The 15,658-nt window shown below is 39.7% G+C and overlaps 1 protein-coding gene across 3 annotated transcripts in view; it reads left to right on the top strand.

The window, feature by feature from the left end:
* MYRFL (myelin regulatory factor like) overlaps positions 1–15,658 on the top strand; it is a 120,905-nt gene that overhangs the window by 32,977 nt on the left and 72,270 nt on the right. For all 3 annotated transcript variants that reach the window (XM_059402476.1, XM_059402475.1, XM_059402478.1), the window contains exons 3-5: positions 12,430–12,497; positions 12,592–12,856; positions 13,724–13,815. In XM_059402476.1, coding sequence (XP_059258459.1) covers positions 12,430–12,497; positions 12,592–12,856; positions 13,724–13,815 — 425 coding nt within the window. The remainder of the gene's footprint in view (positions 1–12,429; positions 12,498–12,591; positions 12,857–13,723; positions 13,816–15,658) is intronic.

Below are 15,658 nucleotides of genomic sequence, written 5' to 3'. Positions count from 1 at the left end.
TGTTGAATATCATTTTGTGTGTTTGTTTGCTATTTTTGCATTTTCTTTGGTATAATTTCTGTTCAAATTTTTTGCCCTTTGGGGTAAAATTGGGCAAGTTTAGAGAATTGTTTAATATTCTGGATATAAGAACTTTGCTAGGTATGTGATATGCGAGTATTTTCTCCCAGTCTGTAACTTAAATTTTCATTTTTAACAGCATCTTTGCCAGAACAAAAGTTTATAATTTTGATAATGTGCAACTTATCTTTTCCAACATAGTTTATGCTTTATATCTAAGAAATATAGATATTGCCTAATCTAAGCTTCCCCCAATTTTCTTCTGTTTTCTTCTAAAAGTTTTAAAGTCTTACACTTTACATTTAGGCCTATGATCCATTTTGAATTAATTTTTGTATGAAGTTTGAGGTATAGGTTGAGACTAACTTCTTTGTGTATGGAAAAGTTATTAAATTATTAGAAAAGTTATTAAATTAAATTAATTTTACACTGTAGTAAAAAATCAGTTGATCATATTTGTATAGATCTGTATCTAGATTCTCTACTGTTCTATTGATCTATGTGCTTGTCATTTTGCCAATACTACACTATCTTGACTATTGTACTTTTATTAGAAGTCTTGAAATCAGATAGTGTAAATGCTCCAAGTTTGTCTTTTTTCAAAACTGTTTTGGTTATTTGTTCCTTTGATTTCCCAATATTATGATTAGCTTATTGATATCTGTGCAATCGTGCTAAGATTTTGATTAGGATTGTGTTAAGTCCAGAGATCTATATGCAGAGAACTGATATCTTAGCAAAATTGAATCTTCCAGTCCATCAACATGGTATATCTCTCCATTTTTTTAGTTCTTCTTTGATATCTTTCATCAGTGTAATATAGATTGCAGCATGTAAATGTTACACAAATTTTGTTAGACATTTATCTAAATATTTCATGTTTCTCTTTGAGCTATTGCAAATAATAATCCCCCCCCCCACAAATTTTAGGTTCCAATTATTTACTGCCAACATATAAAAATAGTATGATATTTATAAATTAAACTTGGGTCTTGCAATCTTAATGAAGTCATTTATTAGTTTTAAGAGCTTTTTAAATAGATTTTTGGGGATTTTCTGTGTTTACAGTGATGTCACCTGCAAATTGAGACTGTTGTATGCCCCAAACTCTATGCATTTATTTTTTTTAAGATTTTATTTTTTTATTTGAGAAGGAGAGTGTGGTTGCACACATGCACGAGCAAGGTGAGGGTCAGAGGGGGGTGGGAGAGGGACAAGAAGACTCTGCACTGAGCATGGAGCCTGACTTTGGGCTTAACGCCATGACCCCGAGATCATGACCTGAGCCCAAATTACGAGTCAGACACCAGATCAACTGAGCCACCCAGTCACTGCTAGGCATAGTTTTCTTTGAGATTATATTGTTTGGGATTATATTGTTTTTGAGTTTGTAAATTTATAATTTTTAGTACATATGGAAAGTTTTCAGCTATTATTTCTTCACATTTATTTTTCTGTACCAGTGTCTTTCTTACCTCTTTTTAAGACTCCAGTGACACAAATGCTAGACCTTTGATACTGTGCATATTTCCCTGAGTCTTAGTTGATTTATTTTCAATCATTTTTCTCTCTGGTATTCTAACTGGATAATTTCTGTTGATCTGTCTTCAAGTTCACTGACCTTTCTCTGTCATCTCCATTTTGTTATTGAGCCTCTTTTGGTATATGTGTACATGCCCCCATGAAAGAGTGAAACCAGACCTGAATCTCAGCAATGAGGAAACCCATTTGTGGATATTTCTGGTACCTGTCTCTTGCCACTCTTTGATGACAAGAACATCCTTGTCAAATGACCACAGGATGAAGGGAAGCTCAGCATTTTGAAAGCTAGTTAAACACAAACACACACATAGCTAGTGGGTAGCCTGATGTATGAGCCCACACTCTGAGTTGGCTCCTCTGCTCTAGGCACTGTGTGGGCTGAACTCAGACACTAATTGCCCCTGTACCTTCCCTCACATTCCCTTTCACTCCATCCAAACCACTGGTGTGAATTCCTGTGGAAAGAGTGGGCAGTATGTATCCTTACCATCTCTGGCCTGAAAACAATCTGCCAGAAGTTGTCTAATCTCTCTTCCATGTAACTGCTCCTTAAGAGAAGGTATAGCTGATTGTACCAGAGTTCTGTTTAATCATCTGGATCACTTTTACAAGTCACAGAAAGAATTTTTAGCTGTTTGGTGGGGAGACATGAACAAAAGTCTCATTCGAAGAATTTGTCTTCTTATCTGGGAAGGCTGAAATCTGCCATACAGTTGTAGTTTCCATGATAATCATGGTCTTTCCTATAGGACCAGAATTATCTCCTTAGAAGCTATCACTGTGGATTTGCCCAACCAAATTCATTCTCTACCTTCGGGGTGGTTGGGTATAAGAGAGGTAGAGGAGGGAGTTAATATTGTTGATCATTTATCAAGTGTTGGGCAATGTTCTTCACAGTTTTTCCACATTCATTTATATAATTACATATCTGATTTTACACATTTCATTCTCTGAACAAATTTGCCAAACAAACACAGTATCATCTATGTTTTATAAATAGGGAGGTACAAAGATAGTAAAGTAACTTTCCACAGGTCAGTAAGTGGCACAGCTGGGATCCAAATGTGCCTGGCTCTACATATGACCTTTCCTCTCTATGCAGCTTTTAGATTAATTAGGTGGTATTTGGGAGGAATGTGAACCTCAGGGAAATACATTCAATGTATCTAAAATGATCTGACAAAGGATGTGACCCTGGGTCTAAGCCAGTTTGCAAAGATGGTCAGAGTACATGCCCATTCAAGAAAAGTCTGGTAATCAGATAATCGGACATTGCTTGATAAAAACCACTCAGGTGCATGCAATTAAGTGAGGCTGTGATAGCAGTTTGAGCAAAAATGAGCGGAAACAGCTCCAGTCCGTCCACGCCCATGGGGCTCTTCAGCTGGCTCAGTGATCGTTACATCTGTACAACCCATTCAAATATTCTAAGTGTTGACTATTTCTAAACACCTGGCTCTTTTTTTTCAGGTTAGTTGCATTCCTCCTAGCGGCCCTGAGATGTAGGTTTTCTTGCGTCAGTGCACAGCTAATCAGCAACGGGGCTAGGATTCACACCTAAGTTTATGACCAGTCTTCAGTCACTTCCCCTCTACTGTATTACCTGTGAATTGTGCTTTTAAAAAAATATCAGTGATGGCTCCTTGCTGAAACGATCTAAGAGACCACGAGGCTGCAAAATTGATGAGAGTCAGTTTGAATCTCATAGGGAGATTTTCACATCTCAAATATATTAAAAAATGGAATTGTTGGCGCTGTAAAACAGATGCCCCTAGATGCGCTATGGAAAATTGGTCCCATGAGTTGCTGTTTGGGGGGAAACCAAAAGTTCCATGGTGAGTGAATAAGCTTATGAGTAACTGACTTAAACAAAGCTAAATGAACTTTACTGCAGGACTTTTCAGAGACTTTGTTATGCTAATATACAACTGGAGAAGAGAAATGGTATACAGTTTTTCTCAAATTTATTTGGCCTTGGACCTCCTTTGGGAGGGAGGTATCCATGCATGACCATTGGGATACACCCCTCAGACTTTCTCATCTTTCTGTGTGACTCTAATCGGTGTATTGACCTAAGGGGAAGTCCTGTCAGCATGTGAAATGTTCTGAATATTGCCCTTAACCCTTTGTTTCCTTGTGTAGCAGAGTCCAGGGCAGCTGTCTGCCCAGGAGCAGCAGGCTGAAGTCCTCTGATTTCCCTAGGTTAGCCAGCCAGTTACCTACTGGGTAAACAGGTAAGCCCTGGTGGACCTACTGGGAAATGTCTAAATATGGAGAGCCATTCTTGAAGCAAGGTGGATTTAGATATTTAGCGGATAGCATAGAACCCTGGAGGTTGCAGGGGAAAAGGACAAGAAGTGTGTGTGTGTGTGTGTGTGTGTGTGTGTGTGTCTAGAGAAGGAAGACTCCAGAAAAGAGACTAGGAAATTTTAAAACAGTGAATTTTATTTCCCTCAAAAATGCCCAGAGGTTCACCGGCTTCCTTTCTTTACTCGAAGTGTGTGTCAGGGAGCAGCACTAGCCTGACCCGGAAGCTAGAAATGTAACATCTCAGACCTTCCCTCAGAAAAGCTGAATCAGACTCTGCATTTTAACTAAGCACCCCCACAGAATGCGCATGCGCATTATAGTTTGAGAAGCCCTGCTTTTGGTCACACAAACATGCCTCCTTCCCCATCAGCTCCTATGTTCCAAACCAAATAAGTTGGTTTAGTTTGAGTAAGTGTGCTCAGGGGAGGTCATGTCATACTGAGCTTTAGGATGGCCTTGGGATCCTACCTGTGGAGTAAGAGGGAACTAACCAGCTGAGGACACTGGGGTGACACTGATTCACAGGTTTGAATGGGTGACTTCACAGGAGACGGAACTTAAAGACACATTAGGTCAGTGAGGCATCCACTGCAGGTTTTATTTTATTTATTCTACTGGTTGAGCTTATTCTGGGTTTTACTTAAGACTTGGCTTATTGGGGTTGGACATCAAAATGAACTAGGAGTCAATGACCAGCTGCACGCTTTTGTTCTGTCACCAATGGAGCGGGGCTGATAAGCTCTTTACTGTGGTGTTGCGAAAGGGATGAGGTAACACGGGTAGTTCTGTGAGAAGAGCTTGTTAAAGGCTGTGTGAGTTCATTGACCAGTTTGACTCCTGGGTTCAAACTGATGCTGTAGGAGGAAGGCTGAGCAGAACCCTGGGCTGAGACATTACTGGTGACATCTTGGTTCTAAAGATATTTGTGGAAAATTACCTATAGTAATTAGTTTGATTAGGAGAGTCTGTTTAAATTACTATGTTTTTTAGAGCATTAATTCTGGTAGGAGACCATTTAATTCCAGCTTGACTAGTTGCCAGATGAATAATCTTGGTTAAGTTATGAAACCTCATGAAGCCTTAGTTCCATTGCCTATGGAATAGGGACAATAGTAGTACCTTTCCCCATGGTGGTAGTTGAGATTACATGAGATAACACATGCAAAGGGTGAGCTTGGTGCTTGGACCAGAGTCGTTTCTCCATAAAAGTTTATCTATTTCTAAAGCAACAGACAAGAGTGGCTGGCTCCCGTCTTCCTCCTGTGGGAGGCTCAGGGTCCTTGCAGTTTGCCAATAAAGGACTGGAAGTGTGGGGTGGCATCTTGCTTCCTCTGTCCTGTCATGAAATTATTTTCTTGGGCTATGTTATCCACTGACAACATTTCTGCCAAGTCCCTTTCTCATCCTAACTTTCAGGCGGTGGGTACAAACCCTAACCAAGCTTGATCAAGTGTTTATTGTGTGCCTACAACATGCTCACCACTGAGACACTGTGCAGGACACACACACGTGCGCACGTACACACAGTATTAAGATATGTTCTTAATGCAGATGTTCACATGGGAGGATAAATCATATTCATGAGAAATTGGAGAAATTATTTTCAATAACAACCATTTCTACAGTTGCGTGATGGAGTAATCTGTGAACAAACCAGATGAAATCCCTGCTAATAGTTTACCAAGGGCAGTGGGTAGGAAGCACCCTGCCCTGGCAGAGCACCTAGGCATTTTTTTCTAAGTTGGTGGAGCATGGCTAGAATAAAAGCACACTGACTTTTTGTAGGTGTAAGTATTGTTTTTAAATTCCCAAAAGACAATGCATTTCCTTATTGCCTTCTGCTGGGGTGAGACGCTCCCATCCCTCGGCTCTTGGTTCTCCACTGCTGTCATGCTGCCCTAGTGGGAAGAGAAAGACAATGGCATATAGTATAAAGTCATTCAGTAAGATGAAAAAAAAAATAAACATAAGGTAAGGGAGTAGGAAGAGGGGTGGGGGAAGACTATTATTTTAGATTAGATGGTCAGGAAAACAATTTTTTAATATACGAATTTATATATGTAACATACTTAATGGCCATATGTAGTGTAACAAAGCAGTAATTTGTATTTATTAAGTACCAACTCTATACCAAGCACTGTGTTGAGTTGAGCTCACTGTGCAATAGAACTTTGGAGAAGGTACAGTTGGTGTGTGAAGGCACCGGGGGAGTCATCAAAGAAAACTCAGGATTGGACTGTTGAATTGTGAATAGTCCCTGCTGGGTATTCACACGAAGCCCATGTCTTAATACTGTTATGTCCTACATAGTACCTAGTATAGTCGTGAGCATATGGTAGGCACTCAACGACAACTTGGTCAAGTCTGAGTGCTATCTGAAAGAAATATTGGCTGCTTTGGGCACAGCAAGCAGCTGTCATGGATATACATATATCTTAACCAGCTGGGAACAAGAGTCTATATGGCATTCCCTCCTTTGGTTGCATGGCATTCAACCCAGGAGACCATATTTATCCATTTATCCTCCCAAACACAGTAACAAGTTCTATATCTGAGAGAGAGTTTAGAAGGCAAACTATTCATTTTTTATCTGTAGCTAAGAATCTCTTGATTATTACAACTATTTCCTATGGAAGGAGAGACAGAGATGGCCACTCAAGGAGTGACCCATGGTTCTCTTACTTTCCAGGTCCACTTCATGGAAATCCCTTTGGCATAATAGACAAATTCAGAGCATGAAGACCAAAAACAGTCTAATATGCATGACTGGGATTCCTGATGTAATTGTGAGTAATGAGGAGATTACCTGTTCATAAATAGTCCCAAATAAGAGTGTCTTCCATAAAATTAATTGCCTTTATTTTTTAACAATTTGCTCAGTTTCAAAGGTAGCTATCATTAATTCTTCCTTCAAATTCCCTGAAAAGAACTGCAGAATTTCTTTCATAACTGTAAAATGCATTGAGCATATAATTCAATGAAATAAAGGAGTAGCTGTGGTGAGTTTTAGAACGAACAGTAAACTGCAAGGAAAGCATTAAAAATTTCAAGATCTTGGGGTGCCTGGGTGGTTCAGTCAGTTAAGCATCTGACTCTTGATTTTTGGCTCAGGTCATGATCTCAGGGTCCTGGAATCAAGCTCCTTATTGGGTTCTGTGCTTAGCAGGAAGTCTGCTTGAGGATTTCTCTCCCTCTTCCTCTGCCCCTCCCCCACTCGCACGCATGCATGCACACACACACACACACACACACACACTCTCTCTCTCTCTCTAAAATAAATAAGTCTTTAAAAAATTTTTCAAAATCATCACTTTGAAACCATAACACATGTTGCTGTCACTCAACTAAGGGACCTTTGATTTTCCATGCATGCATTCCTATATACAATAGGCCATGCCATATTTCTTGAGTGAGTTGATAAATTACTTGTGATTTTTAGATTTTATTATTACTGAATTCCAGTGGTACCACTAATGTAAATGTAAACAACTGCCTAGAATCTTGAATGTGGAATTGCGATATCACAGAGTCAATCACAAAATTTAATTTGTAGCTCTACAGAAGTGACATGTGCAGAATTTAAGAAGTCAAATGGTACTGTGTGTGTATGATTTATAATAAAAACCAGCAATTCTCTTCTTCTCCATGATCATCACTTTGCCTCTCCCAGAGGCAGATACTTTCCAATGCTTTTAGATATTTCTACCACTTTGTATCTAAATGCTGTTTTATATTGCTCTTCTTACTTTATATATTTTAAGAACTTAATATCATCTTCAGGGGAGATTTAACTTCTTATACCACATCTGACACCCATTTCTAGCACCAACCTCCCAATATCATAAAGTTCTATAAAAATTTTTGATTGGGCCAATATCCCGGGCTTACGTTATTATCACTATGTCTTCACATATCATTTATTATGATTATATTAATTCTTCCCACAAATTCTCTGAAGGGAACTGCAAAATATCTTTTAGCATTCAAACACCTCAGTTACTTTTCTTCTTAAAGAAATTTCTCAGATGATCTTTGTCATTATTGACTTTTTTGTTCTATCAATTTGTACTACCTATTTTGTTCTACCAATTGAGAGAAGGATGTGAAAATCTCCAATTATGATTGGACAATTATTTATTTCTCCTTTTAATTCTGTCAATTCTGATTCATGTATTTTGAAGTTCTGTTATTGGATATGTAAACAATCATAATTGCTATTTCTTCTTAATGAAAGGACTGTTATTATTTTATTATTATGGAATGAGCCTCTTTATTTTTAGTAATAATCTTTATTTTGAAGTCTATTTTACTTATTCATGGAATCACTTCTGCCTTCTCATACCTTTTTTTCCCATTTGTTTTCAACTTATCTGAGTCTTAAAATTTAGAGTGTTTCTTGCAGATAACATACAGTTGGTCTTGCTTTAAAAAAAAAAAAAAAATCCGTGCTTACAATCTCTGCCTTTTATTGGAGTTTTAGTTCATTAACACTTAATGTAATCACTGTTAATGTATTTAATTGTGCCATTTTATTATTTGTCATCTTTTTATCTTTCTTCTTTGTAACTCCTTTTTACTTTATTTTGTATTACTTGAATAATTTTAGATCCATTTTACTTATTGACCTTAGCTATACCTCTTTGCATCATTTAACTTTTCACAGTCTACTTGGAGTTAATGAATTAATACTGTATCACTTTATGTAAAATGTAGAAACCTTCAACTATGTAATTTTATTTTATCCCCCACTGCCTTCCTCTGGGCTGTAGTTGTCATAAGTATTACTCCTTCATATATTATAAGTGCTACAAGATAATGCCACAATTTTTGCTTTGAACAGTCCTGTGTAATTTAAATAAATTAAGAAAAATAATGAAGTTGCATCAGATACATACAATTCTTTACTCTTTACATTTCTTCCTAAAGTTTCAAGTTCCATCTGATATAATTTCCTCTAGCCTAAATAATGTCTTTAACATTTCTTATTATACATGTCTGTTTATGGTTTCACTTAAAATTTTTTTTAATCTGATAGTATCTTTATTTTGCTTTTATTCTTGGAAGATATATTCATCAGATATGAAATTCTAGATTGTCAGCTTTGATTTTCACTAGCACTTTAAAGATATTGTTGCACTGTCTTCTTACTTCTGGAGATTTTGATAAGTCATTTGTCATGTGAACCACTATCACCCTACATATAATATGTTGTTTTTCTTTGGGTACTGTTGAAAATTTCTCTCTTTCTCTCTCTCTCTCTCTCTCTCTCTTTTTTTTTTTAACTGATTTGACTCTGATGACCTAGGTATGGTTTGCTCTATATTTATCTTAGGATTTGCTGAGTTCTAGAACCTATAAATTTGTCTTTTACTAAATTTGGGAAGGTTTTGTCATTATATCTTTAATTATTTTTCTGTTATATCCTCTCATGGTTCACAAATCTCTCTTTCTCTCCCTCTTTCAAGATTCATTTTTCCTTCTCTATTCTTTAGACTGGATTATACCTACTGATTTGTCTTCAAGTTCTTCTGTTACGCCACTGAGTGATTTTTAAATTTTCTGTTTTTATTTTCATTTCTAGTTTCATTCAGTTCTAGAATTTCCATTTAGTTCTTTTTTAGTTTCTATTTTTTGCTGAGATTTTGTATTTTTTATTCTTTACAAACACATTGTCCTCTACTTTATTAGGCTTAGTTACAACAGCTATTTTTATAATAGCTGCTGCTAAAATATGGATTTATCTACTAATCCAATATCTGGATCTACTAATCCAATATCTGGATCATTTCTGGGTTGGTGTCCACTAACTGTTCTTTTCCTCAAGGCTAGGCTACATTTTCCTGCTTCTCCATTTGTTGAGTAATCTTAACTGTATTGTAGACATTTTGAATATCTGTTTTTTTTTTTTTTAATTTCCTCTGTAAAGTATATATATACTTCTGTTTTACCAGGCAGTTACTTTCCTTAAACTCAAATGATAAACTCTGTCTCTTGGGAAGTAACTTAAATTTTAGTTCAGTTTTGTTTGTTTTTCATTTTGCCCTTTTGATTTTTTTTTTTTTTTTTTTTTTTTTTTTTTTGGTGGTTGGACTATGTACAGTCAGCCCAATACATTGATGGCTCAGGAGTCAGACAGACTCCTGGCCAGAGTTTTTACACAGAATCTATAGGGTTCCCCTCTCTGCATCTCTTTTCCCAAGATTCCCCTCTCACTTTAAGAGGCTGTTTGTCCCAAACTCTGTTCTCTGGTTCTTTAGATCAGAAAATTAGTGTGTTTCTATTGGAGTTTTAGCTGGTCTGTGGTTCTGCCTTCAACTGGCCCTGAGGCTAAAAGCTATAAACACGTAACTCTCCTTAGCTATTACCTTCAGCTAAGTTTCAGTGTCCCCCCCCAGAATCCTCTTGCTATTGTCCACCTTCCAGTATTTTTAGGCAGATGTTTTTTTAAATTTTCCAGAGTTCATAGTATGAAAAGGTCAAACTGGTAGGAGCTTACTAGTGATATCAGAAGCAGAAGAGCTCTTTGTGGATTTGTTTTTGTTTTTGCCTTTGTTTTATTTGCATCCCTTCTATATCTAGCTGCTTGTTCTTTGTCTTTAACCTTAAAGGTTTCTGGAAATGTCTGATCCTTCATCTTTTGTTCCTGTTTAAGATATTCTGCGTGCAAGCCATTATTCTCAAAGGCTGTAGAGTGAGTAAGCCGGGATTGGCCATTTTGAGCAGTAACTTCAAAATCTTATTTTTTCCTTTGAGGACATTCAATTTTTCTGGGGAACGATCTTCCAATTTCTTACTGCAGGAAATCCGCTTAGATGCCTGCAAAGTTAAGTTGAGGAAGGGTCTCAGGGTTCAGCATTTAGACTTTCATTGAATCCTTCCATTTTTAGCTCAGTAGCTTTACAGTCACCCTGGAATCTGTTTCTCCAAGGAGTAAACTCTTTCAACTTCCCTTGGGCTGAGGAAGGTAGTTGTTGAGCTGTACAGGTTGGGGAAGCTAATCTAAGGGTCCAACTGTTCCTTAAGCAAACTTTCAACTTTTTGTTTTCAACTCCATCTTCCTCCTGAATTCAGAGATTTCTAGTGACTCCAATGTCTTGGGCTTTTCTGGAGTTATTTTAAAATTGGATAATCTCTTGGAGTGCCTGGGTGGCTCAGTGAGTTAAAGCCTCTGCTTTCAGCCCGGGTCATGATCCCAGGGTCCTGGGATCGAGCCCTGCATCTGTAGGGAGCCTGCTTCCTCCTCTCTCTGCCTGCCTCTCTGCCTACTTGTGATCTTTGTCTGTTGAATGAATAAATGAAATCTTTAAAAAAATAAAAAATAATAAAATTGGATAATCTCTTGTTGACTGTGTCCCTTCTGCCATCTCCAGGCAGTCTTGGTTTTGCTTTTTCTGTTCTGTTAATTCAGTTACCATCTATCCTACTTCTGTCTGCGACAGTGTTATTAAAATACAGTCTGTTGTGCTCTCTGCACATGTACTCTATGTCCTTTTGAGTTTACTCCTCTTTATTCCTTTAGTTTCATTTTTGGTGTTGTTTTTGTAGGAAGGTGGCATTGCTGGAGGAAGGTTTTCTCTTCCTTTATTCAGAAAGAGTGAATAAATTATAAAGGATCAGTTTGAGGAGAAAACCACTTTTCTAGTAAACAAATAAAAATAGACTTTTCATTGTATGAGGTTAAAATCTTAAATCAACCAAGAAAAACATGATAGCTTACTCTCTAGCAGGAGAATCAAGTGGACAGTGGTGGTACTTATGAATGCCTTATTCTACATGGAGTTTCTGAGCCATAAGGAACTTGCAGGTTTTGGGGGACAGAAAATTTCACACTCTTTTTTAGTGGTGGTACTCATTTTTTTCTTAAAGAGATTGTACTTGCACCTCAATATATAAAACAGGAAAAGTTATGAATTTTTTTCCCTCAGACATTTAAGTTTTTTCTTTTGTAAAACCACTGAGCTCATTCCAAGAGCTTTGGGATTTCCCCGTGTACAGATGGAAAACCATTGCTTTGGTGATGACATTGTATAGGCCGTTAGCCCAAACAGGGTGCACAACCATCTCTGTGGTGTAAGTGTTTGAAATGTTTAGAAACAACAATACTGTTAATTAAACTATAATAAATAAACTGTATATATATATAAACTATAACTGAGCATGAACTCTGGGGAAGTTATGTTATGGGTTTTATACACAGTATCTCATTTAATTCTCACAAGGATGCTAGGAGGAAGGCATGATGGTTATTCCCATATTGCAGGTGAGTAAACAGAAGCCTGGAGAGACTAAGATCTTGGTCGTGGATACACAGCTAGGCAGTGTTAAAGCTGGGACCCAAACCCAGTTTGGTCTTCCTCAAAACCCATTTACTTAACATGCTACACTAGGCATGATCTGGTGGGCTCTGGGCCCCACAGGGTACTGTGCGCATAGTACTCGGGCTCTCTTCCATTTGTGACAGAGCTATAATGACAGAACAGGTCACAACAAAAAGCAATGTATGTCTCTAATCCTCAGGCAGCAGCAGCTCCCCGATACTCCACCCTATTCGGCCTCAGACTCCTGTTCTCCTCCACAGATGCAAGGTGAGTGCACTCTGCAGCCCGCACACCTTGCCAGGTCTTCGGGGATGCTGGGCTGTCAGAAAGAGAGGCCCTTTTCACCTCTGTGTTCCCCCAGGTGCTTGCTGCCCAGCCATGAGACCCGAAGCCGCAGTCGGGAGGCCTCCAGCTACTTCTCTCCACTCTGCAGCTGCTGCGGGGATGCTCCCTGCACACCTGCCGCAGAGTTCCTGTGAAATGAGCAGCTCTGCCCACAGCCTCGGCAGCTCTCGCCACTGCTACCCCAACACCAGTCATCTTCCAACCCCCCCGGACCGATGCATGTCCTCCCATCCGGAGATAAGCCGTCCTTACCATCAGCAGCCTCTGTGCCACAGCCCTGGGTAAAGGGCAACATATTTAGTTATAAAAGACCTCAGAGCAGCCAGCACCCCACGCAGTGCCGGTAAAGCATGAATCATGGAGTTCTCTCCAGGAGATGGCGGTGTTGAGACATATATCAGACACAGGAAGCTCTCCTCCCCACAAACCACCCTCCAGCTCCGCCCCCTCGGCTTTAGACCATCTTTCAACTAAAACCCCGCTAAACCCAAAGTCCTTATTCAATGGAAAGTTAAAATGTCAGAAATGTATGGGGGCATTCCGAGCAAGGGAAAAAGCACTGTTTGCATTTGCGGACTCAGCTAGAATACGCAAGTGATTTGTGAATGAGCTCTCAGAAAAATACCTGTTGATTAAGCATTAACTTAATATTTTTTCTTCCCCCTCTTTTCCTTCTTCTTCTCCTTCTCTCTTCCATTCCTCCTGAATCTAAAGAATGGCAGAAAGAGTAAAGGTCTTCAAAAATTGTGGCAAAATTCCATGTGAAAAAAATTTCAGGTGTAAAATGTATACATATTTTATATACTTCTATTTTATATATGTATATTCTATAGTTTAAGTTCCTGTCTTTGTCTCAATGAGTCCTCTGCCTTTGGAAATAGTCAGTTTATTTTTCAAGCAGGTGAATCTCAGATCTACTGGCTATTGGAAAGCGATGTTTCAGACTAGGAGGGCTCATGGGATAGGAGCTTGTCTGGTGCACTCATGTACAACCTAGTGGTCCTGGGGACGAGTGGGCCCCAAGGAGTCTTAACCAATTACAGCTAGTCTTAAGAAGGCCTAGAGCAGACACCTGGGAAACGGAATCTGATTTCATGTAATATGGAGAGCAAAAACTCCTAACTTTCATCCTGGGTTCTTGATTCTAGAGCCTCATTGCCACCAACCAAGAAGAGAAAATGCACACAGGCGCTGGAGGACTCCGGGGACTGTCACGTGTGGGCCCACCACTCCAGACCAAGTGAGCCAACCCGGGGCTGGTCACTGCTTTCACCATTAAGTCAGGGATTTTTTAATTTTAATTTTTATTTTTTTTACCAGCCTTGTAGTAACCCTGCAAAATTATTGTCTCTTTCACAGAAGGGTAAGGGTCAGCCCTGGGAGTTTCTTCCTTTCCTCTTGACACAAAGTTTCATGCACTCTTAGGTGGGGTCATGCAGGTGCTCCTAGGGAGAGACACCATTAGCGCTCGCTCGCTCTCTCTCTCTCTCTCGCTGGTGGAGAGGAAATGCAAATGTCCTTTTGATTTTAGGGGCAATATGTCTCAGAGGACATAAGCTCCAGGCTGATGGGAGCTTGCAACGTGGCAGTACGTTCAAGAGCCGACTGCTGTTTAGGCGCTTGTAGTCCTTCTCGACTTCAGTGCGCACACAGATAAAATAGGGGCCTGGGTAAAATGCAGGATCTGATTCAGTACTCCTGAGATGAGGCCCGAGGGTCTGCGCCCCTAACAAGCTCCCAGGGCTAACGGGGCTGCTGGCTCATGGAAGCAGACTTTGGAGGATTTCTCCAGGGGAGCAGAAAGGTAGAGAGTTGATGTACTCTACTAGCGCTTGCTTCAAGTTAGGGGGTTCCAGGTAGATCTTTGAGATTTTGTGAGGTCATTTCAGAAGTCTTTCAGCAGAATCCTACGATGCCCAAGTGGCCAGACTACCTTATTTTTAGTGTTACGTAACAGGTGACACATCATGTTTTGAACTTACAGACCTCTTCAAGTTGTAAACAAATTGGAGTTTAAAAGTCTGCAGCCTGGAACTTCCAGAATGAATGCTATGGCACTTAATAGGCAAAAGGATGAGACTCCAAACCTCCTCTATTAGCTGCCGTAAATAATAAGACGTGGGCAGTATGAATAGCAGCCCAGACTCAGGGTACATCACTTTTACTACCCTGAATCAGCTTGGCCGGATGTTCAGGATTTCTGTTTGGGGGCTCCCCTTCCTACTATTGTCCCCAAACGCCAGGGCTTTCCACTGCCCTGGAAGGTGATGCAGGTGGCTTCCTCACCTGCTTGAGTTGCTGCCTTTTTTTTTCCTGGCCATGTGATTAGAACTGGTCCTCTGCTTGCCTGTGGAGCCAGCTGGTCCTTTCAGGGATGTCTGGCCTCAGCTTCAGCATGGCTGGAGGGTCCTCCAGCCAAGGCTCACACGTGGCTGCCCCTTGGCCATGGGGTGGCAGAACCATACTGGGCATCCAGCATGAACCAAACCTCTCACTGCCTCCTTTTCTTTCACATGGACTCACCCTGGCCAACAGTTGCTTGGTTTCTCTTATTCAGCCCTTGAAACAGAAAATGTTAACTAAAGTCTCCTTTCTGGATAATATAGAGCTCACCAGCCAGCTTCCTTATGCGAGTGTACTCTGATTTCTTCAAGAATCCTTACATCTAGCCTGCAGCTTCTATGTGATTCTCAAACACAAAAGGCGGAGTAAATTTCTAGCCAGACGAGGGGACCATCTGTTCGCTCTCCCACAGATGCACCAGCCCACTGGGAGAACTGGGCAAGCCACCCAAACCTTCCAAGCGTTTCCTCGTCAGACCAGATTGCTATTCAAACCCTCCTGGCCATTTCGGGGTTAAGCTCTATCCTGTGGTGATTTTCTGCTGCCCGTCTCTGGAGAGGACATTGATTTTTCACCATTTCCAGAGAAAATCATGAAAGAGTAACTGACATGTCCAGCAGATAGGAAATCTTGAATCCCTTGTTTAAGTCCTATTCGAATGAAGGTCACTGAAAAGCTGACTAAAGATAATTGACTCCGGACAATCGTTCCAGAATGTAAATGAACATTTTCCCAGGGCC

This window comes from Mustela nigripes, chromosome 6 (assembly GCF_022355385.1).
Source record: "Mustela nigripes isolate SB6536 chromosome 6, MUSNIG.SB6536, whole genome shotgun sequence".
NCBI lineage: Eukaryota > Metazoa > Chordata > Mammalia > Carnivora > Mustelidae > Mustela > Mustela nigripes.
Note: the sequence above shows the minus strand (reverse complement) of the source record. Positions and strands in the feature narration are given on the sequence as shown.